Source organism: Euwallacea similis, chromosome 16 (assembly GCF_039881205.1).
Source record: "Euwallacea similis isolate ESF13 chromosome 16, ESF131.1, whole genome shotgun sequence".
Taxonomy (NCBI): Eukaryota; Metazoa; Arthropoda; class Insecta; order Coleoptera; family Curculionidae; genus Euwallacea; species Euwallacea similis.
The window spans coordinates 396497-419658 of record NC_089624.1 but is presented as its reverse complement, the minus strand read 5'-3'; the positions used below and the strand labels follow the sequence as shown (position 1 = coordinate 419658).

The window sequence follows — 23162 nt, the reverse complement described above, 5'->3', positions numbered from 1 at the left end:
TCGATGTATGGTGTATCCAAGCTAAAGACATTCAGCACGAGAGTCTCGAACACTGTAGAAGGAGCGAATTTGGTTAAATTAGGAAGTTGCGCAATTTGGAGTTTCACAAAATACTGATTTGAAATGTCTTCAACTCCAGTTAATTTTGCAGACACTCGGGAAAAACCGAATATTCTCATTTATAGTTTTCCTAAGTAAATCTCAGATGAAAATAAGACATAAAGACGCTTTTATCTGAGAGCTTAATCAATTTGGCGGGTTTTCCATATTACTCAAAATACTGAAGATGGAGTAGAATTTTTCTTACGGGTCCAAATATAAAACCAACAAAGCAAACTCAGTGAAATTTATGCTCTTTGTTCGTATTACACACTGAACTTATCAAATATAAATAATTATAAATCATTGTAATAGACCTTACATTGCATCGGCATGAAAACACTCGCGTAACAGAAGAATAATATACAGGGTGCTACATTAAAAGTATATAATTTTGTAGCGCAGCTCTTTTTCCACAATCCTCTTTTAAATGATATTTTTTAATTTTACGGGTATCAGTACGTAAAATGGGTCTCATTAATTCAATCAAATAATAAACGAGAATAATTAGATTGTTAGAGGCGAACAAAATCTATGAATAATGATGCTTAACCTTTTTCCTTGTATCTATTTCCCTAGATTAATTTTCCAGTTCGCTTAAAATGAATCTTGTTTTACAGGTTGCGTCTATGGTTTCATATGCTGGAGGATCATCTTTGTTGGTACACAAGTATAGCACGCGAGTGGTCAAAACAAAGTACGGTGCTTTACGGGGTGTTATGATTCACATACATCCTCCAGTGGAAGCGTTTTTAGGAGTACCGTATGCGACACCACCTGTTGGGAGTTTACGGTGAGTTGGAAACAATAGAGAGTTTATACGCCACAAAAATAGCCATCACATTATTTAATTGCTAACATAAATAACGTTAGCGGGTTTGCTGAATGGCACATAATTCAATTTAAACAATAAAAGTTAAATTTGTTCCAAAAAACTGAATTTCGTACCAGAGCATGGCAATGTTTTGCCATTATAAAATCAATTAGTGCATTGAATATAAGACAAAGCTAAGTTACACCATTGGGTGACATAGAGATGTTGTGCATGATATAGGGGGATTTTATCAATTTATCTATGAATGCACGCCAGATGCACTGCAGTGCACACCGTAGTCCGCATTAAAAAACCCCATAAAATATAGATAGCCCTTAAATCATATATAAATAAATTTATCAAATTATCGACTAACTCAATTCAGGCCAATATAGAAGCTGACAGACCTCGTGATGAGCTGTCAAATCCAGTTTGTTGCGGTGAGCTCATTTAAAAAACAAATATGCCTCTTCGAAAAACTGTATAATAGAAATCCCGTTATGGAGTGAACGCTTCACCGGATTTGTGCGAATACCAATCAGTTTATGCAAAATTGATTCAATAAATGCCGATTCATTACGCACATTGTTTGCACCAGACTAAACTGCTGGAATTTCCGGGATAAGTACCTATTAATATAAATATCAACCGGTTTGTTGAAGGGTTGCTCAAATAGTGATTTTTATTTCATTAATTTTTTTACTTCATTTCTTGTTATCTGCTCCTTTTCTTACTATTTATCTTGTTGTCTCTTTTTGCAAATTGTGTATTTACCAAATAATCCATGATCATGCCCCAGGGCACCAAACTACATTCTCCAACAATGAATCAGTTTAGGTTAGTTCAGGTTAGGATTTTCCTTTGATCTAAATGGCCGTTTTTAATGCCCATTTGGATCAAAGGAAAATTACAGTAGTATTGTGAGAAGTCATCTCTCATAAATCAGCATAATTAACAGCAAAAATTGATTTACCATGTATGAAATATAAATGATACGCTCAGCTAATAACAGTATTATATTCGAGAACTCGCGGCCAATATCTGTCAGTAGAATAATGCCGCTATTACAGTCTAATATTCCTAAGGGGATTGTACAATTGCCTCGTACAAAGCGAAATACCCTGTCATTATAATAAATTTAAAGTCTAGTTGACAACCTTAATGACCTAATGTCCCACGTAAGCGCAAAAATAATGTAGCGGAGTAAAATTATTCCGAAGTTTCATTTTCACCAGCGGTAAATAATATTAAATAAAAAAAAAGGGTCGGAAACGGCCGGCTGGTAGGACGAAAAATTAAATCTTCTTTATAAAATGTAATTTAAAATTGATACCAGTTATAAAAGTTAGCGGAAGAAAGCCGCTCGGCATTGCTAAGTTTCCTGACGATTTAATGGCTTTTTCCTAAGGAATATGAAAAGAAAGCTTTCTGATGTAATTTGCATTGTTATTGTTTTAACATCAATTTAGAACTTTTGCATTGCGGTACTTGAGACATAATAGATTATTTATGCTCAAAAGGCTAAAAGAAGAAAGTAATTACGCCCGCAGCCGGAGTTTGGTCAAGGGCTCAATCTTTGTTTTGCCCCGTGGGTGAAAACGGGTACGTGAATCGTTTTATGCATAAATGATAATTTTTTTAATCTTCTACACACAAGTAGAATAATATTAACCTAATTATTTGATCAAAAGCTGTTAAAAAAATTCCGTTACATAATTAACAGGCGTTCGTTCAGGTTATTTAACTTTACGGCCCGTCGCTCACGGCAACGGGCCGTAAAAAAAGAGTGATCATTAAAAAAAATCTTAAGCAGGCTTGAGAATATCAGAGGTACGTTTTGGATAAATTCATTTGGTACCTATTATTAGTCAGATGTTCCGTGGTAAGTAGCAAATGGCTTAATCAACGCGCTTCCTTTACGCCCCACCGCGAGATTTTTAATGATTGCTCGTTAGAACAACGACCGCTGATTGTAAACTCATTGTTTCTAATTCTAAGTAAACAGTTCGGATTTATTTGCGGCTAAAAGTTCTTTAACTTAATATAGGAGACGATTTTTTTTAATGTAGCGTGGCAGGATTAGGGACAAAACTGATTGATTAAAGATGACAAAATTAACAGGCGTTACTTTTACTGAACGGCCCATTGCCAGGATTGACGGGCTAACTTCCTAGCAATACGACTCATGCTATATTGTTATATAAGAACTTCGATAAAATTGTTAATGGGGACATGTCGTAGAAACTTCTTCAAAGTAGGAAGGAAAGGAACATTAATGTGATCAGGATTAGAATTATTAAGAAGCAGATTCAAAGCGAAAGCGAAGATTGGTATTGATAGATTTATTTTGTTAGGACAATCGAAGATTTCTCAAAACCATGCCAAGGAGTTTGATCACCATTTTGTATACGACGTGTAAGCATTTGAATAGGGCGCTCTAAAAAATTGAGGTAAATTTGTTAGCCATTCATCTTTTAAGCAAAAATAGACTGCTTGTTAGATACTTAGATGCACAGGGTGTTATATTCTAAGTTTCAGAATTTCATCAGTTTAGAGGTAATACGCAACGTTCCTGAAGGTCATGTAATTTTATAATTACGTGACTTCTTTGATTCAAAAAAATCTGTGGGACACTTTCTAATGCCCAATTCCATTTAACCACCCCAAAACTTTTTTGTTACTTTTTCTTTTGTTTTCTTTTTCTGCCTTCTTGATTTGTACTAACCATCTTTTTATTTATTCCAGGTACATGCCTCCGGTAACTCCTTCCACTTGGAAAAATACAAAGTTGGCGGATCGTTTCGGTCCCGTATGCCCCCAAAGGCCTCCGGAAATCGGTAATCGTTCCGAAGCTCTCTTAGAGTTTCCGCGCGGTCGATTGTTGTATCTCGAAAAACTGCTTCCCCTTCTGACTAATCAGAGTGAGGATTGCTTGTATCTCAACCTCTATGTGCCCAGAACAGGTGAGCGAAATTTATTATTGTCCATTGCATTTCGACATATATTGCGTACTTTGTATGAGACAGAAAATATCTAGGAATTTATATGATTAAATGTACCTGCCGGAGATTTATTTCCCGCTCAATTTCGCCCGTTACATCAACGAGTACATTACCCGACAAATGCAATAATCCTACAACTCCGTCACAAACCTATAAAATTTTCTATTGGAATTGAAAATATATTTCTGCAGACATGACTATCACTCTTTAGCGAATGAACGAAATAGCATTATTATGATCGCAATACGTCAAACGCGACCGATGATTCGAAACACATTAATGCCATGTTTAGACTCAAAGCAATTTGCTTGCACGATCATTTTATGCACTGGAGCCTATTTAACTTTATTTAGGAACAATAGTGCATTTCAAATTAGATCTTTGGGATATTGGAAATTGACTGTGAACTGACAAATTCATGAAGCTCAATAATAGAATGGAATTGATCCTCAAACGTTATTAAAATGTGAATTAGATAGACAGTGAAATAATTCAATAAAATAATGATTTACATAATACATATAATTGCCAGAATGGGGTTTATTTGTGTGGATCGGCATAGTTACGCAGATTGAAGGGAAGAAAGTTACAAGTTGAACTACAGGACAAAATGTAGCGAAATGACTCATTTTTGGTTATCCACCAGAAAAGAGAGTTACCTACGATATGTGGGTAAACTTGAATCATGGTGAAGTACTCTAACCCCCGATAGCGTATGTACAGTTAACTTTGAATCACCTTGTATCTGTGTCTTTTTCTCCATAGTCGATAAGGTTCGTATAACTACAGTATCCACTTTTCTTATTCTTTGTCTCTTATTACGCGTCACGTATTAAATGAAGTTGCATCTCTTTTGAAATTCTGGCTTTTATTCATCCCACCATTCTCGGAAGGTCCGTGGCGCTGAAGACGTGGCGAATAGACATGGAGGATTTCTCTGCTTCTATTGCTATCGTGTTGGATTTAAACAAATTTGTGGGGTATTGACTGTGACCTAAATCTGCGAGAAATTTAAAACGAAATTGAGGTTCTGGAGGAACAGTTGCTATTTTATCTATAATATCAAATCAGTTACAATGCAATAGCGCGATTGAACTTTTTTTATCGATACCGATTTTTTCGTTACTTTATATATTATTGGTTCATTGCAAGAACCTATTACCCATTTGAATTGAGAGAGGCATCCTTCAGAGTAGTGTCTTTGTCACATATTGCATATAATGGAAAAATACATTGTCAGTTCATTTTTAAGAAATTATTCATATCAATATTCATATATAAATATAACACTGTTCAAATAAATAGTCGTTGCCGACCTATTAATGTAACGTGATTATTTTAAAGAGAGTCTATCGTCATTAACGGTATATGAACTCAAGTCTGTAAAAGTTGCAATTTATGACTTATCCATTGACAAGAAATACTGGGGCAAAAAAAAAATTGGGCATATGGGTTTGCTTTTATAAACGTAGCAATGACTCCTGGGTCTTCCTCAAAATAGCGAAAGTGGCTGTGGTGCTCGAGACTGGTGTACTTCGGGCGCTTACGTTTAAATATCTAGAGGATACGTGGAAACCTGACTATTAGGGAACATGTGGGAACACGACTAATTCATAGTGTGACAAACAAAACCAAGCATAAGTAAATTTCTAATAAAAGTAACACTACATACTCACGTCTTACCGTTCAACTTCAACAAAACATTCAATCTCCACGTGAAACAGTTGTCTTCACGATGGGATGATGTCACTAAAAATTTTCTACAATTTAATCAGGATTTATTTTCTTGCCTATTGAGGCACAAATGAGATTTGCTAATGTTTATACTCCAAACTGCAATCGACATTTAAATCAAATCTGAATTAATTACACCGTTACTGGAATTCGTTGCATTCATCATGCTAAAATGAGCGAAATAAGAAGCTTTTGTTTACGCTTGTTGAGTGTGCACAGTACACGACGATAAATAATTGTCGCACTGTTGGAAGGAGTTTCGGGAATAGGATGCCATTTATTCCTGAAAACAGCTCGAGTTTAACGATGTTATTGGCTTTTCTGCTCCTAAGCTTTATCATATTGCAAAGAGAAGAAATTGCAATTTAAATGGGCATTTTTTGATGAATTATTGCCGAAACTAAGTCAAAAGATGTACGTGTTAAGTTTTCTAAAGACATTTTCTCTCATTTCTATGAAAGGTCTACCTACGCGCAAAAAATATTTTCCTAGTTCAATTTATCTGCAAAGCCTGTTAAATGATCGATTGTAGAAAGGTCATTTCTCAATTACGAAGACAGCTAATCAGAACGCTTAATAAGAAAAATCCAGAATAATACCCAAGACAGAAACGGTTAAATCCGTCCCACCGAAATCCATATTGATCCACTACTAGAGAGGCCTTTAATAAATTAATTTATATTAAAGGCGTAAGGAACTTTAACAAGCCTCTCCGAAAGAGAAAGGGCCCCTGCTTGGGCGGTTCTTAAGCAAATTAATAAGAAAATTCTCGTGGTTTGATCATTTTTTACCATAAATTTTCTTCTTACTTTTGTTTAATGAAAGTGGTTTCTGTGTAATAAGGAGTAAAGTTCAGATAAGAGTCAAACGATCAGCTTATTTGAGGGAAAAAATTTAATTCGAGGAGCTTTTGAGGTTTAAAATGTGGGAACATTTATAATTAAAAATACGCAGGAGTAACTATTTGCATACCTTGGATGATTTTTTTGGATGTAACATTGGATGTTTCTAATTATTAAGTTCAACGAAACAGAAACTTATTGCTGAATGTTTCATTAACCTTCAAAAACAACCCAAAACAACCCATAACACTAAGTATACATTTATCCCAGAAAGTTCACACGGTCGCCGCACCTTGATCTAGTCAAATCAAAGCAACGCAGAGAGAATCTGAAACGTATGCTCGGTGCCTATAATACGAGAATCCAATTGACGTAAACAATTCCGGTATATTAGCCAAAAGCTCGCGTGTATTGGCCATAATTTAGCAGAATTAGACAACTATTATGAATCTCCGACAGTGGCAGTGCCTAATTTCCACTAGTTACACATTTATGACGTTGTATTTGTCATTAGTCTGAAACGGAATTTGAGTGGATTGTTAAGGGCTCGTAATTAACACGCGCTTTGTGTAATTTGCAGAATGGGCTTATATCCAGCACCTTTTCATAGTACAAGAGAGGCGATTTCTCTGTGAAATTAGAATGCTATAGGCACATTTACAGGTAAAATTGAGTCTTAATAGACCCGGAAAGATATTCTTTTAACGATCCCAAGAGGCGGTAATTAAAATTACAAAAGCACTTAAACTGGTTTTCCTTTTTGGGATTTTTATTTGAAACAATAAAGAAAACTTTCGAACAAGGAACGTTATTTCTTCAAAAGTAACAATTTGTACTTTTTGAAATAATTAGCGTGAATGTCCCGAAGTGCTTGAGTAACTCACGAGTCCTTAGGGATCGGTATGATCATTAAATCTGCGAAAATATGTCCTTTTTAAGCGAAACTTTTTAATGAAGTGAGTTTTTATATTTATTTCTATGCTTAGTTCGGAGCTATTGAAGTTCAGAATTATACCAGAAGTTTCCTTATCTTGTATTCATATTCGTAGATTATGCACAACGTGTCCCGCTATCTTTGTTTAATAGGAAAAAGCAATATTTTATTTCATAGCTCAATTTGTATTCGTTTTGTTGAATTGTTTTTAGACGAAGTTAATTTTCACTTAATGTCAAATGGGTTTGCTTGGTTTTCTATTATTACTGCAAGTATTTTCTCAAGAGCGCTTATTCGACCGCAAATGTGGTTGAAGCCTCTGCCAATTCTAAAAATTGAAATATGACCAAATATCCAGAAATCTGGGGGTAAAGCCCCCATGGTTGCACCAATGGGGGATAATAAATATTCTACGCTCGTGTGTTAACAGTTAATTACTCGCTTGTTATGTAAATAAACATAGAAAGTAACTCTTAATGCACGAGCGTGGCATTTAACGCATGATTCGTTAAGGAGGATGGCAATCATGAGAATGTGTTAGGAAACTTCTTACGAGTTATTTGCACTGTTTGTCCCACGACCATGGATCAGATACAAAAAGAATCTATCAAAAAAGATTATGTAAAAATAAAAGGTTTCAAAAAATTAACTCTGATCGCTGTCGTGATATTTTGTTGAATATTATTATCGGAATTAACGTTTTCTTGCTGTTTAGGAGTTGTTTCTTGCGGTTTCTTGATATTTTACCTACTTCATGAATACAATAATATCTACATTATTATAATGATAATTCATTTAGCCAGAGTGGTTCACTGCGCTGTGTCCATTATTCATATGTTTTTCCTCATTCTCGTGTGTATTAAGAGCACCTAACATCCGAATATGTTAGTATTTGTTTTTGCGGCTTCTATTTCCATTTCTATGTTTAATTTTATAGAGGGTTGTGGTAAAATACCCTTTTGAACTGAGACCTTACATAAATCTGGTCTTAAAGTTGGGCCACAGTTATAAAGGTGGGTGTAGAGGTTTACATATGAAAGGTTTAAGTCGCAAAGCAAGTATTCATTTTATTAACTTCAACAAAATAGCATGGGAACTTGTAAGTCCCTAATGTTTACTGTAAGTCTACAAAATATAACATAATGTGTTGCACAGCAAACTATTTTCCTACTTCCTCTTTGTCGTATTTTTTTTTTTTTTTGCGGAAATGATGGACTGTCTGATTTCTGCTGTGATACAGATTCGAGTTCGATATCTAGTTGTAGGCATTTTTTTATTGTTTTTTTTTTGTATATGGTCCATAGCCGTGGGAAAAACAATCTACATAACTCACAGGGAAATTTCTTAGTGCCCACGGGTGATTGCCACCCTCGTATGCGACTCATATACGTAACATATCGAGTTCGTGAGTTAAGAGTTACTTTCTGCATTTATCATAGAAAGCTTCGCTTACAAGAAAATAATTATTACATAACTGGCGAAGCGAGCAACTTTAACGCATGAGCTTGAAATATTGCTCACGAGCCACAGGCAAAAGAGACAATCACGCAAGTGTGTTAAGAAACTTTCTTGCGAGTTGTGTACACTATTTTTCCCGCATCCATGCAAATTAGTCCATTCCATAAACCAAAGAAATAAGAGTTCTTCTGAAAAGTGCAAAAATCATACTTGTGTATCTTTAACGTATTATCTGCCTTTCCCCAGACTCAAAATTGTGTAAACATATTCATATTCCGCCAAGCCGTGTCGGTGTATTTGCGAAAGAAACGCGGAACTCATAAGAACGGACAAACAAAATTATATTTTCATTTTGCCCATTTCCCTCAGATTTGAATCGTCAAGAGTGCCAACAACAGAGTCAAAATAACCGAGCATGAGAAGTTAAACCCGTATTTCCTCGGAATTGCTTTTTATCTGGAATCAAAACATACCGCTTTTAAATTTTCTGCCTGTCACAGTTATAATACTGGTTAAAGGTTTTCCCTAGCTAATTTACCCTTTATGTTTTATAAAGGGCTCTTTTGAATTATTATTTTGGCATTTGAGAGAGATTAGGCAACTATTGATGCTTGATGGCCTCGAAAATGAGGAGATTAATTTTAAAGTAAAACATTGTATATGCTATAGAGAGGTGGTTTTTCACTTTTTTGGGAAAAGTAATTTTGGAAAATAAATTATTACAATAACTCAAGTATCAAATTAAATTGTGTTTATTTTCTTCCAGAAAACGTAGCTGACAACTATTTTTGACTACAAAAATATTTTTTCTTTTATTTTTTTTTTAGAAAGAAAGCCTTACACACAAGTAGGCGTTATTGGAGCAGTGAAATTGCACACTATTCTCAGTTAACACTAACCAAGAATAATATTCACCGTTTACCTGGGGTTCAGACAACAACTCTTGTTAACGCTTTAGTGATAAATTTGTCACTATCTTCCATATTAAGAAAAAATAAGTAAAAAAATTTAAATTAACAGTTAAAAACCACGCATGGAAAGCGAATATCTGGAATGTGTGTCACACTTGGAAATTCCTCTTCACAATCGTTGAGGATATGACAGTTTTTTTCTATGACTCATGTCACCATTCCAAGATATATATTTCTGATAAACGATGGGTTTTGATCTTTGTACTCAATTTATTATTTTTAAATTTTATTTCCTGTGTTGGTGATTATTTTAAGTGATAATTGTTAGTGTTTAGTTTCCTTTCATAAGTCCGAGATTGATTACTTGTTCAAACGTAGGTAACCAAGTGGTGTCCATGCTTATCAAATAAGAGGCTATACCTAAATTAAGTAAAATATGTGCATTTTCTTTGATGTTAACTTCTTTGATGACGGTTCCTTGGTGGCAATGCGACATGGTTCTATTTAATTCTGTGACTATTATCAAAGTCATACTGGCATATATTTCAACCTATTAAATCCTCTATTTTTATAGTAGTGTTGATGCAATTTAGCTTTCTTTTTTTAATTTAGAGATTTCGCTAATATAAAATTTTTCACTTTCGCAACCAATTTTTTATATGACATTTTTCATATCTTCATTTCCATTTTGTGATTTTGTCTTCGTTAGTTTTGAACATAGTGTGTTTCCTGCTCTAAAAACTCTACTAACATTGAGTTTATTTGTTAAATGTTTGATTTTACTTTATTCTATAGACATTTTAAAATTTATTATTATTCTGAAATATTCAATATTTTTTATTCTCAAATAAAATAAAATAAAAAATGAACAATCAGCCTCAATCGCATAGAACATATTTATAAAAACTTTGAAAAATCCTACGATTTTAAAATCCCAAACATCACAAGAAGCCGTAATAAAACATCAAAGCAGTCTTTGAGCGCATCTACGAATTCTCATTCCTTTCTTTTAACACTTGGCCTTTCTTGAACACAAAGAGCTTAGCCCACTGGAAACCTTTGCACTTTTAATGATGAATACAAGAAGAAAGAAAGAAAGAATGGACATTTTGCGGTTTAACAAACTAGGCGCACTTAAAATAATTCTTTAGCTATTGAATCTGATAATATGAAATTTTCCTGAAATTTTTTGGAACGTAGTGTTGGCAAGAGAATATTTTTAGCCTCCCCTTGTTGCCTTAATGGCATAACGGGTCATATTGAGAATGTTTTTATATACCATCAATACGGGCTCTATAGGGAGCTTCATCGACAAAAGCGTCGCACAATCAGCAATTTCGAAATATCCCCGAGTGGTTATAACGATATGCCAACTGGGTAATTTCCCACTGGATTGACTTTATATCGAAATAGATCCGTGTCACTACTCTCCATTCAGATTCAGATTATCGAGAGTTCTTGACACAGTTCGGTAATACATTTAAATAGAGGAGTATGGGCTAAATAAAATAAGATATTGAAATACCGCAGAAAATTTTAGGTTGATAAAAAAGGGATCGATCACCTAAAAAGTTCCGCATCGCACTGAAAACCCTTTGGGAAAATAATCTGAAATTTTTCGAGAATAAAAACCTAAAAGTTTTGTCCCTCGTGTATCGATATTCTGTTTACTAAAATTGCAATTTTAATCTTCTTTGAAATATGTACTTTAAGACTTAGGCACTTTAACTAAAACTATGATATTTCCGTTAAAGCTACTAAATTCTTCTTTTCTGTATCGGCATTTCCCTGCATAATAGTCTATAACAGTCCTGCCTTACGAATATGTGTAGATATCAATTTGGTATAAATTAATTCCGAGATGCATAGGCGCATGGAATGAAGCCATTATAAACGAAATGAACTTCAGGTGAAATTGAGGAATTCAATTTGTAATGAGTAATCAACTTACAGCCCACAAATGATACAATTTTGTTTGAATTTCTCTGAACAGATCTCCAAAATGAATTTAGCGACGTGAATAATTGAAATAGAGATACCGGTTTTACGCTATGCTGACATTTACTAACTTAATGTTTAAAAGGAAAATTATGTAAATAATAGAACCATTTCAAGAAGCTTTGTGTGCCTTATTTAGATCTTAGAAATTAATACACATTGCCAATTCTAAAAGGAACAAACGTTTATAAAATATTCAACAAAGGACTCACTGTGCCTTTTGCATTTATACTAAGTCTCCACAAAACTGAAATATCTGTAATTTGGTTGGAAAACGCTTTAAATTCACGTGACGTTCTCAAAAAGTAGAATTAGAACCGTCACTTCCAATTTTCTCATCTCGCGATTACTTTAAAACCTTTGAGAGATTAATTCTGTCACGCAAACCACAAAGAAAACGATACACATTCCTCAATTTTCGGCCACCCCTCTTACACAATACAACAAAATATGATATAAAGTATGAAAATTGCTAGGAAGCACTTGGCGGGAAGAGAGTTCGGAATTTTCCTGCGGTCACAAAGTATTTCAGTCACCCATGGCAAGTTGACAAAACTTTATATCAGAATATTTTATACACTGCAAGGGAAGGAAAACTTTCCCCATATTCAATGGAAGAAGGATATTGTACTTTAAAGCGCTGAACCGAGTTGGAGTTTTAATGGTATAGCGATTTTCGCAAGTTCGAAGGTCTTGGGGAAGACTTGAGAATGCGGAACAGGATTTTTCAAACCGGTATATGAAAATTTATGACTCATAAATCTAATATATTTTATATAAAGACAATACATGTATGTACCTGCACGCTCCAGCATTTAAAATCGAAAGCCCTGCTTCCCAAAACAATCGCAATGAAACCCGATTTTTCCATATTTAAGGGATTAGTTTCAATGAGATTATTTGCAGATAAACTGAATATTCATAGTGAAAATGGCGTCCTAATTTTCATAATTAAACTGATCTTCGTGGATAGCGCACAGTAGTCTGAATATTATTACTAACTTGGCAATTGCAGATTATGAATCTAATGGATTAAATTGGAGGTAGTTAAGCAAGTCTCGACTCCGACCTTGTTTAATGCAGATTGTATAGCAGGAACTTCAGCAGGAGTTAAATGAATCTTTACAAGTTAAAGGTCTGGAAATCTTCATTGGTAAAAGCCGTAACAGCCATTTTTCCCCAGATTTGCAATGTCTTAGTAATGGTAATAGGAAACAGGAATCCTTTAGCCGCAAATGTGTTTGACCTGACAAACGCATCCTTCCTGCGAAAACTTGTTTTTCACCCAACTATATGAACTTCTGCCGAAAAAGGCATGAATTTGATAATGACGAAAAACAGGTTTTTATCAGTTCTCAGAGCATTCGTTGCATATTCTAATCTTTAATGTAAAGTTGCGACATGAAGTAACGAATGAATTCATTTTCCCCAATTTGTATTCAGTACAAAAGTCAGACAAACTGTGATGATCTACTGGTTTATGTGATGACCTAGATGTGGGCAATTTAATGAATGCATCTCTAGATATAGCTTATGGAGATACTGTAGGTGATACGGCATTTTTAGTTCTCCAAGGACCTAACAGCAATTTTAATCAATTCGCCACTCAAATTTTAAATTATTATTGGTATGAGCTAGATAATATGATTTCAACAAATTAATCGTGCATTCTATTTTGGCAGTGTATACGCCGTCATTACAGCTAATTGTTTAACGCAGCAGCATTGATGAAGATCCATTATGATCTGGAGGACCTGTACTTACACACATGTCCAAAAGTTTGTTCACATAAACAAGGGGTCAAACTATTTCAATGAATGAAATAAATTTCTAAATTAAATAAACAATATGCAAAAAATTAATTAATTAATTTAATACGGACAATTTTACACCACTTCAAATTAAATTGAAATGTTTATTTCAAGAAGAAAATGTTAATTTATAAAAAAATTAAGCCTGTATTACCTCCGCAAACCTCTATGTATGCTGCAAACGATTTGGAATGCTGTCAACAATCAAATGGTTAATATGTTCTTGAGTAACTCTTCTCCATTCCTCACGCGCAGCGTGTTTAAGTTCCCGTAGGATAAGAGATGGATTATTTCTTTTCCTCACGCGGCTTTTTAACATATCCCAGACTTGTTCTTTGCAATTCATATCGGGAGAGTTGGCAGGCCATGGTAATCTTTGTATTTCTTTCTATTCAAGATAATTTTGTACTACAGTGATTCGATGAAGAGATGCATTTCCCTCTATGAACATAAACTCTTTACCAACTGCTCCTTGAAATAATCGCACAATTGGACGTAAAATGTCCTCGATGCAAATAATACCACAAATCTTTCACTCCAGTAAAGGAGTACGTGCTCCTTTCATAATTTCACCTCAAGACACAATGCTTCCACTCTCAAAAGAGACACGGGGATGACATATTTCCAATCGGACTTGTCTTCTTGGGGTCCTCCAAACCAGCGTTCTTCTTGAGTCAGAAACAAGACCAATTCTAATCTCATCGGAAAACGAAGGAATATATGTATTGTAATTCTCAATATTCCAATCTTTCGGACATGTGTGTAATTTTATTGCCGTAGCTCATCATAAAGCTTAGCAAAAGAACTTTATAAAATTGCGATGAACCTAAATGCACAACCTGAAATCTGCCTTCGCAAAAAGAGTTACTTTCTGATGTATTACTTCAAAGTGATCTCATACATTACAAATTTCCCACAAAACCGCATTATTTTTCAATGCAGGCTTTTCAGACATAGCCTGTAACACATGACGACATAGGACTATGGAGACTTGTCAAGTGGGCCCTCAGACGTGTAACATATTACATCCGGGTTTGTGCCGTCAATTCCGTAGTGCATTGCAGTGTTTGTTGTAACAGACTGCAAGCATTGCGGAACTGACGGCTCGACTTCAGGCCGCCGGCATGTGAGGACCAGCTGAATTATTATTATGTCACAAGTGGAAGAATGCACGGAATCCCGGGTGCCATTAAAGAGGTTGTAAATCTAGCTTTATCACATTTTCCACAGCTGTGAGTCAATTGTTGTCTTTTTTTCATTTGGAGCCAGCATCTCTGGGGATGAGTTTTGATGTGAGTTATTATAGCTGAACTGAGATATCTTGGAAATTTATTAGCTCCTTGGAAACTTAGTGAAAAATTACATGATAAATGTGAAAAATTGCCTATGGTAAGAGGCTACAATGGTACTTTTAATTGCGTGCACAATTACCACTTACTCCCTAGCTTTAAAAATTTAACTAAAACTATTCGCTATTAAAATTATGAAACACTTACAAAACTGTGAGATGACTCTTTTCATCAATATGTCACGTATCATAAATTGAGGGTCCAGGAGATCAATGGGTTCTTCTCGACCCTTGAATAGACATCCGATACAATATGGATATTTATGAAAGAACATCAACAAGTTGGAGGTAGGCCATCGAACAAATATTTCCAGACCTAAATTTGCAAACTTATTTCTTATTTCTTTGATGTCGATACTTCCTGAAGCTTTGTGTCGTGTTTTTACGACACACAGTATACGCAGATAGAGTGTTCCGAAATAAGGTAGGTAATCAATCATTTCAATTAACAGTATATTTTTATTGAAACGTGACCAAAAAATTCTTACCCAAGAGCACATTTAAAATCAACTTTTACGCGTTTTATGCTCTTTCGTTTGAGCCCCTTGAAGGTGGATTCTTTTGGCAACATTTTCGACAGTTGTTTATATTTTGAAAATTTGGATTAACCTTCTGACGATGAAAATTCGTTAAACACAAATTCTTGATAAGTTGGTACGTGCATTACCCACTGAAAAACCTTTGCCCAAATTTTGCGGATCACACTTGAATTTTAATTATGTCTTAGGGTAGTTATGCTGCTTATCGCCCTCCCCCCCCTTGTTTTAAAATAAAGTAATAAATATTCCAAGCAAAGTTTCCTGAATAATTCAAATTGCGCACAGAAAGCCCAGGAAATGTAGACACAAAGAGAACTCACACTTCAGCTTACATAATCAGGTGTAACGTGCGAAAATAAAGCTTTTCGAGTATCCTTCAGTTTCATCATGTGCACCACCTGATTGTTGCCCCTTTTCAAGTATTTCCAGACGGAATACGAGATTTCTCGAGAATGTTGCTTTTAAAACAGAATGCTTTAAGCGTTGTTGAAAGTGTGATTAGAAATTGTTTTGAAGTTTAATTAGGACTTAATTTATTTATTAAAAAAGTGTATCTATCTGAATTTCCCTGGGGATTAGTATTTTCACCCGACATCTAATTTGGTACAAAGAACATTGTTTTCTTAAAATCTCGCCATTGTTCCCTTCTGAAGATCTCATCCGGTATTCCACGTAGAGCAGATTTATTTTCACGATCGCTACGTCCTTTAATTGACCAGAAAATTCTTTTAGTAAACATCACGTATAGGGCAGGCTTCTCGAAAAGAAGCAAAACTGAGAAGTCCCCTGGGAAACATGTTGTTGCTTAACTTCAACTGGGAGTAGTATTTTGGACACTGATCCCGAAAAAAGACTTTAGCTTTCAATTTGTCATAATTTCCCGAACATGTGATGAATCATATGAGATATCTTAATTTTTTAAGAAGTAATGGTTTAATCAGGTTCGCCTTGGAAATTTATCTTAACCAAACCCATAAAACAAACTAATTGAGATAGTCTATTATACAGCAAGTGTGGTAATTAGGTAGTTACTGCACTCAAATCAGCTACCAAACCAGTACGGTAACGGCACTTTCGCACGTAGACGGTACAATGTTTTTTCTACGAACGCATGTCTGTTAGTTTTGTTGCTCTCTTGAATTTCAATTAAGTCTTGACGTATGATAAAAGATTTTTCAGCTTCCATGTCGATAGCCATGACTTAGTATTGTGTGCCTCAAACATTTTTACCACACAAGTATAGTAAAGATGCGTGTAGAAAAAGAATTTTAACGAAGGGTATGTGGGTAACGAAGTGATTGCCACTTGGAAATTGCAACTCAGTGATCTAATCAGATTCCAACACTAATTGAGAATTTTCTCAGATGTGGTCAAAAGACAACCAATAATTGCGTTACATAGAGAATGTTTAACGTTTAAATATTGTCTGTTACACCTCTGACTCTTGCTGATTTAAGATGTGCCGTTCATCGGTGTCAATCGCCTTATTAAATAGTTATTAAGGGAGTCGCTTAAAATAAGCATAAGAACGATGAGGACAATTTCACAGATAGTATGTGAATCTTGACCAATAAGCATGCAGTGTGCGATTTTACGTCTATATTGTTCAACTAGTAACTAAGTGGCGTAGTAGAATTAATTCTAATGCTCGCATTTAATAGCAATTTTGGGATTATGCAATATAATGGGGGATATACAAAAGGTGGCATAAAGATGAGGAATCTATTCATGAAGAGATGAAATCTTCAATACTTTAATCATCGACTAAGGGGACCTATTGAATTTCGTAGAGCGATATTAAAGGTAATCCGTAATTAACACCAGAACAGCCGTCATTTTGTTGCATTTCATTTGGCAATACTGATCGTAATTTACGTTCAATCTATGCCCCATTAAAGCTCACTGACAATCACATGCAGTGGGTGACGCTGCCATTTCCACCTAAACTGCATCCTCTAAATTGTTAAGGAGCTTTCACGGTCTGGCAAATAGGCGAAATTGAGCAAGAGGTTTTAGAAAATTGCTTCGTCGAATAAAAGAAACTCACTCCTTTGTTCGAAGGTCGATTTTAACGGCATCTGCATATTTTTAAGTAGATTAAATATACAAAAACACCGTATAAAAGAGCACTCACCTAATTTTTGGCGTTTGTTTGAAGCTTTAATACGCCTTTGAATTCCAGTCGGCCGTAATAAATTAGCTTCTCCCATAATAGGATCAGCGATTATAATAATCGCTCGCTTAAGCGTCAGAAGTTTGAAAACGGCATTCCAGCCTATTCAATTTAATCAGCCATTAAAGCCTAATATTAAAATCCGGTGACGTGAAAATGCAATATATGGAATGGTGGTAGTTAGGGCTTTCCTTTCGGAAATTGCCTGAAGTTAGGAAACTATGTTGATTTAAGGATCATCATTTACTGGAAATAATCATTTCGAGGAGATTATTAATTAGTTTCAAACAAAGCTGGATTTTATTAAGATGGTACGGATCCAGATAGGTAAGATTAAGTTGAAATGCTGGGGATATAATCGGTAAAAAGTGGTAAAAGGTTTCTCGAGTGCAGGAAAATTACAATACAGTGTAAGAAAGCCGAGCTGTTGACTTTATATTCGAATTTGAAATGAAGCTTGGAGTGCTCGAAGTGAAATTATTCGCCATAACTTGCAATAAGGATCCCTAAGGGCCTAATCGGAAAACTTCGTCCCCCACTTTACTACTTCTACTACTACTTCCCCATCATCGGATTTGTGTGAACTGTCTTGTCCCTAATTTTTTGTTTCTGGATTCGAAAGAATTTACAGTTTTACTAGCTGTGAGGGGCTAGATGAACATGCTGCAAAATTTAGATCGTAAATTTTGATACATGAGCGTTTAGCTATTAGATCCATGTTGCTATATTGTATAAAATTATGAATATGTGGTATGGACGTAGGAGTATCAACAAAAAGTCTTAATGTTGTAATTTTAGGTAACTATTAGGTGTACAACTTTGCTTCCGCCGTTTTTTTTCCGAATTTCGCGATTTTATTGTAAAAAACTAATTATACCTTTAGGATCCAAAGTATTGTCCATCGCTGGCCACTACTTTCTCCCATCTTTCGGGCAGCATACGAATCCCGTGTTGAAAAAATTGGACATCTTTTGAAGCGATCCACGATTCTATCCAATTTCTTACTTCTTCATAAGACCGGAAGTGTTGGTCAGCTAGCCCATGTGCCATGGATCGAAACAAGTGATAATCAGAAGGAGCTAGGTCAGGAGAATATGGCGGGTGGGGTAGGACTTCCCATTTCAATGTTTCCAAGTATTTCTTGACCACTTGCGCAACATGGGGTCGAGCATTATCGTGCTGCAAAATCACTTTATCATGTCTCTCGTTGTATTGCAGCCGTTTCTTTTTCAATGCTCGGCTCAAACGCATTAATTGGGTTCGATAAAGAGCACCTGTGATTGTTTCAGTTGGTTGTAACAGCTCATAATATATTACGCCGAGTTGATCCCACCAAATACAGAGCATGATTTTGGAACCATGAATAGACGGTTTGGCCGTCGACGTGGAAGCATGGCCGGGATATCCCCAAGTCTTTTTGCGTTTGGGATTATCGTAATGAACCCATTTCTCGTCCCCAGTCACAATACGATGCAGAAATCCCTTCCGTCTTTGCCTTGCAAGCAACTGTTCACAAGCGAACAGACGCCTGTCAATATCTCTTGGTTTCAACTCGTACGGCACCCAATATCCTTGCTTCTGAATCATTCCCATGTCTTTGAGGCGTTTTGAGATTGTTTGTTGAGTCACTCCCAATGATTGTGCCAATTCTTGTTGACTTTGACACGAGTCTTCGTCAAGTAATGCTTCCAAGTTCGCATCTTGGAAAACCTTCTTTCTTCCACCGCTATGTTGGTCTTCGACGTGAAAATCACCGTTCTTGAAGCGCTGAAACCACTCACGACATGTCCTTTCACTAATAGTGGCTTCCCCATAAGTATCTGAGAGCATTCGATGAGCCTCAGCAGCAGATTTCTTCATATTGAAGCAGAAAAGTAAAACCTCCCGCAAATGACGAGAATTTGGCTCGTACACTGACATTTTCAATTGCGAATAACTTTATGATGAAGACACAAATAGACTAATATTTTTATGAGGTTATGTTAACAGGTGCCCAAGGCTCCTGCATGCCCACATGGGGTTATTTATTTCGATCATTACTTACCGCTACATACATCTATTCAAAAACGGCGGAAGCAAAGTTGTACACCTAATATATTTTGGCACACAGTTGTCTAGTACAATTTAAAATTTATGTCTACTTTTTGGCGATTTTGCCTAAACTCAAAGTTCCATTTTTGTCTTTGTGTTGGAGTTTCCCTCCCCATGCCACTCAAGATCTATTTCAATTCAATTTTTAGTTTGAAATAATCCTAATGTAAAACATTAATTTTTTTATCGATATTGTTAGGTAATTGTTATTATGAAATATAGCAACGGAATATAACGTTTTTTGCTCGAAAAGGAAATATTTACCCGTGGTTACCCGGGAGGTGAAATTGGCCATATTTCTGCAAAGACAGGTTTGCCATCCTTTACTCGGCTAAATCGATCTTTTTATTTGTTCAAGATATGATAACTGCTCAGAAAACTCTGTCATTTATTTTTGCATGGTCATATTTTTTTAAAAATTAGTACTGAAAAAAAGTTTCCAGTTTATACCTTTTCATAGAATTTATTAAATCTTTAAGTTAAAAGAATATAATTGGTACTTTCTAAAATGCTAATTTAATATTCCAGCACTATAAACCACTGCAATAAAGCGTTATTAACTGGCAAAAGCAATTTATTGAGTATTTAATTTGAACCCTAGGGTTTTACTTTCACTGGCATTGAGAGATATATTTAGATATTGCAGTTTATAATAACACAAGCATACATGCAGGACCATTTGTACTCATAAAAGTTTCGCCTTTCCTTTTATTGTCGTTTGGTGTGAATAAAATATTTACAATATCTGCACATATAGACAGTTTCTATTGGCGCATTGCCAACATTTCAGGCGAGAACAATAATCCAAATTTCGAAATAAACAAGGAAACTTCGAATTTTAGTGCCAATTATTTTGATTAATACGTATGAAATTCAAATATCCTATTCCTCAGCAAATTGAGTGGGGATCTCAAGCGCCCAGCATTTTGGAGAAAGTTATAAGGACCCAATTTTAACTCCGAACTGCTTCTATGGACGTAGTTAGCCCTACCGCGGTGGTGTCTTAAAAAGTTCCAAAAACAGTCGTCCGTGATATTACAAAAAAGAGCTTAAACTGATTATAATAAGATTATTTTTAACAAATCTACCAATAATGCAAGATCAACTCATTGGACATAGCCGCATTTATTGTGAATTGGCAGAATTTAATTGAGGAAATATTTCGCACATTGAGTTTCTGGGTTACTGCTTATGCAGCCAAGTTTGAGCTAGAAAGTACGCGGGAATACGAATAGGACAATAGACAATGCAGATTTAAGCGCCAGGACCGTCTCTATGAGAGTGTGGAATATGGTATAAGAAATGAGATTAATTTTTGTATATTTATAATAATTGGGCTTCTACTGGATCTATCTAAAAGGTCAAAACGTTTCGCTTTCTTGTATAAAAAAGGCGTTGTAAGTCTTTTGATATATGAGTGTAAATATGAACAGTAATTTTGATACTGCTACAACGAATTTACAACTTATTGTAAGCGTAAAATTAACAATATGAAGTCGACTTTCTCTCCTTACAAACATAAACAACCGGTACATAGAAATTCGAGAAAGCAAACTTTAAAATGTTTTCACAGCATTAAACTTTTGAAGTAAACACATTTCCCCGAAAAACCGCCGGTACAGCGACGTAATGCAAATGTGTCCTATTTCAGGCGGCGAACTTTGGAAACTAAATTTGCCAAACGCAGAAAATGAACAAAATTTATTTTATATACAACTTTATGGCCACATACATAAGGAGAACTTATTAAACATGCATATCAGGCCATATATTTCGTATTTTGATAAAACGTCCTCAATTCTTCTTTATTTCCTTCACTCCTAACTGTAAGATCGCATATGGATAAATAATATTTATTACCCTGTGTGTGAAAAAATGAAATAGGGAGAAAAATCTAATATTTTTTGACTTCAAGCACAGTTACGCTGATCATCTCATCCGTCGAGATTGATGAAGTTAACAACATACTGTTTTTCATTTCTTTTTATATTTTTGAAATTCATGGCGTGGAACCTGAAAAAAATTGAGTTTGCTTAAAATGTTCGAACATTTTCCCTATGGGCAGTTTGTAGTAAAAAATTCTCGTAATTTTCAACTTTCCCCTGAGGGAAATTCGAAATAGTAAAAAGCCATGCGTAACACTGTTTTCTTACCAATGCGCAATAAAGTGATTTTTCAGCACGCTTTTGCAAACTAAAAGTAGCACTTTACCGTATGCGTGCATAGTCTGAAGTAATTTATTGTAGTACGTACAAAAGGGTTTTTACCACCCTTGATTACGAACTGCATTCCGCTTCTCGTAGTATGGTCAACTTCAATTAGCGTGCCACAAGTATCGCTTTCTGCGTGAAAAGCCGCGTGACCACCCTGGATCGAAATAATGTCCGAATTCAGCTTTTCGAAGCACTTCTCGGTATTTTCCTCTCAAAGCAGAATTTGCTTTGGGTTTTAGGATTCTCCTAACGTTGCCATTATTTATGATAAATTATAACTTTTCTCAAGAAAGAAAATTTTATTATTTATGACTATCTACATTGAATTTATAAAATTAGCCTCCCGTTAGAGAAAAATATTTTTTTATTTTTTCTACCCCAATTTAACCTTCGTGGGAGACGTTTAGAATTTTTGACTAATAAAAATTGACCATGGGAGACATGGGAATAGTTCGAATTTTTTACCAACTCGAATTATGTTCCTGGTAGAAGCTTTCCACGATTTTTGACCATCTCTTTTAACAACCTAAATTAACTACAAAAAAAGTGCGGACTGACTAGAATGCTTCTCAAACTCAAATTAATGTTTTTAAGAGAAGTTTTTCATAATTTTTTAGCAATTTAAGAGAGCGAGAGACTTAAGGGAGTAATAATAATTCTCAGGAATTCGATCTAACCTGAATTGATCTAATGTGTGGGTTGCAAATTATTCCAACTTCCTGTAACGAATATTTTTCACGTTGATTAACTCTATGGGAATTTTGAAAGAATTTCGCTTTACCTTCTGCCAGGCTAAACTGACTTTAGTAGTGATGAATTAAGCATTAAGTTAACAAGAGTTCACCAATATTACTATCATACAGGTGAAGGAACATTACCTATCTAATTAATGCCGAGAAAATATCACTGTATTATGAAGTACGTAGTATGTATTCTTATTATAAGTACTTCTTGAGATCTTAAGAGTAGTTCAATGGAATTACTAGTGATGAGTAATAGATTTATAGAAATTCAATCAGGTTATATCCTTTCATAGCTTATTGAAACTTATTGTTTGCTCCACTAGCTTATAGCTTAAGCAGAACTCCGAGAACATTCTCTTTACTCTTTGTCTTGGTAATTTCCGATCAAAAAGGGAAATAATGTTCGCTCTTTTAAACTGCAAAAAGGAAAATCTAAAAGACTTTGATCTAAA

At 35.1% G+C, this 23162-nt stretch overlaps 1 protein-coding gene across 2 annotated transcripts in view; it reads left to right on the top strand.

The window, feature by feature from the left end:
• Nlg2 (Neuroligin 2) overlaps nt 1-23162 on the top strand; it is a 154457-nt gene that overhangs the window by 69907 nt on the left and 61388 nt on the right. For both annotated transcript variants that reach the window (XM_066397809.1, XM_066397810.1), the window contains exons 4-5: nt 720-892; nt 3659-3876. In XM_066397809.1, the coding sequence (XP_066253906.1) occupies nt 720-892; nt 3659-3876 (391 nt within the window). The remainder of the gene's footprint in view (nt 1-719; nt 893-3658; nt 3877-23162) is intronic.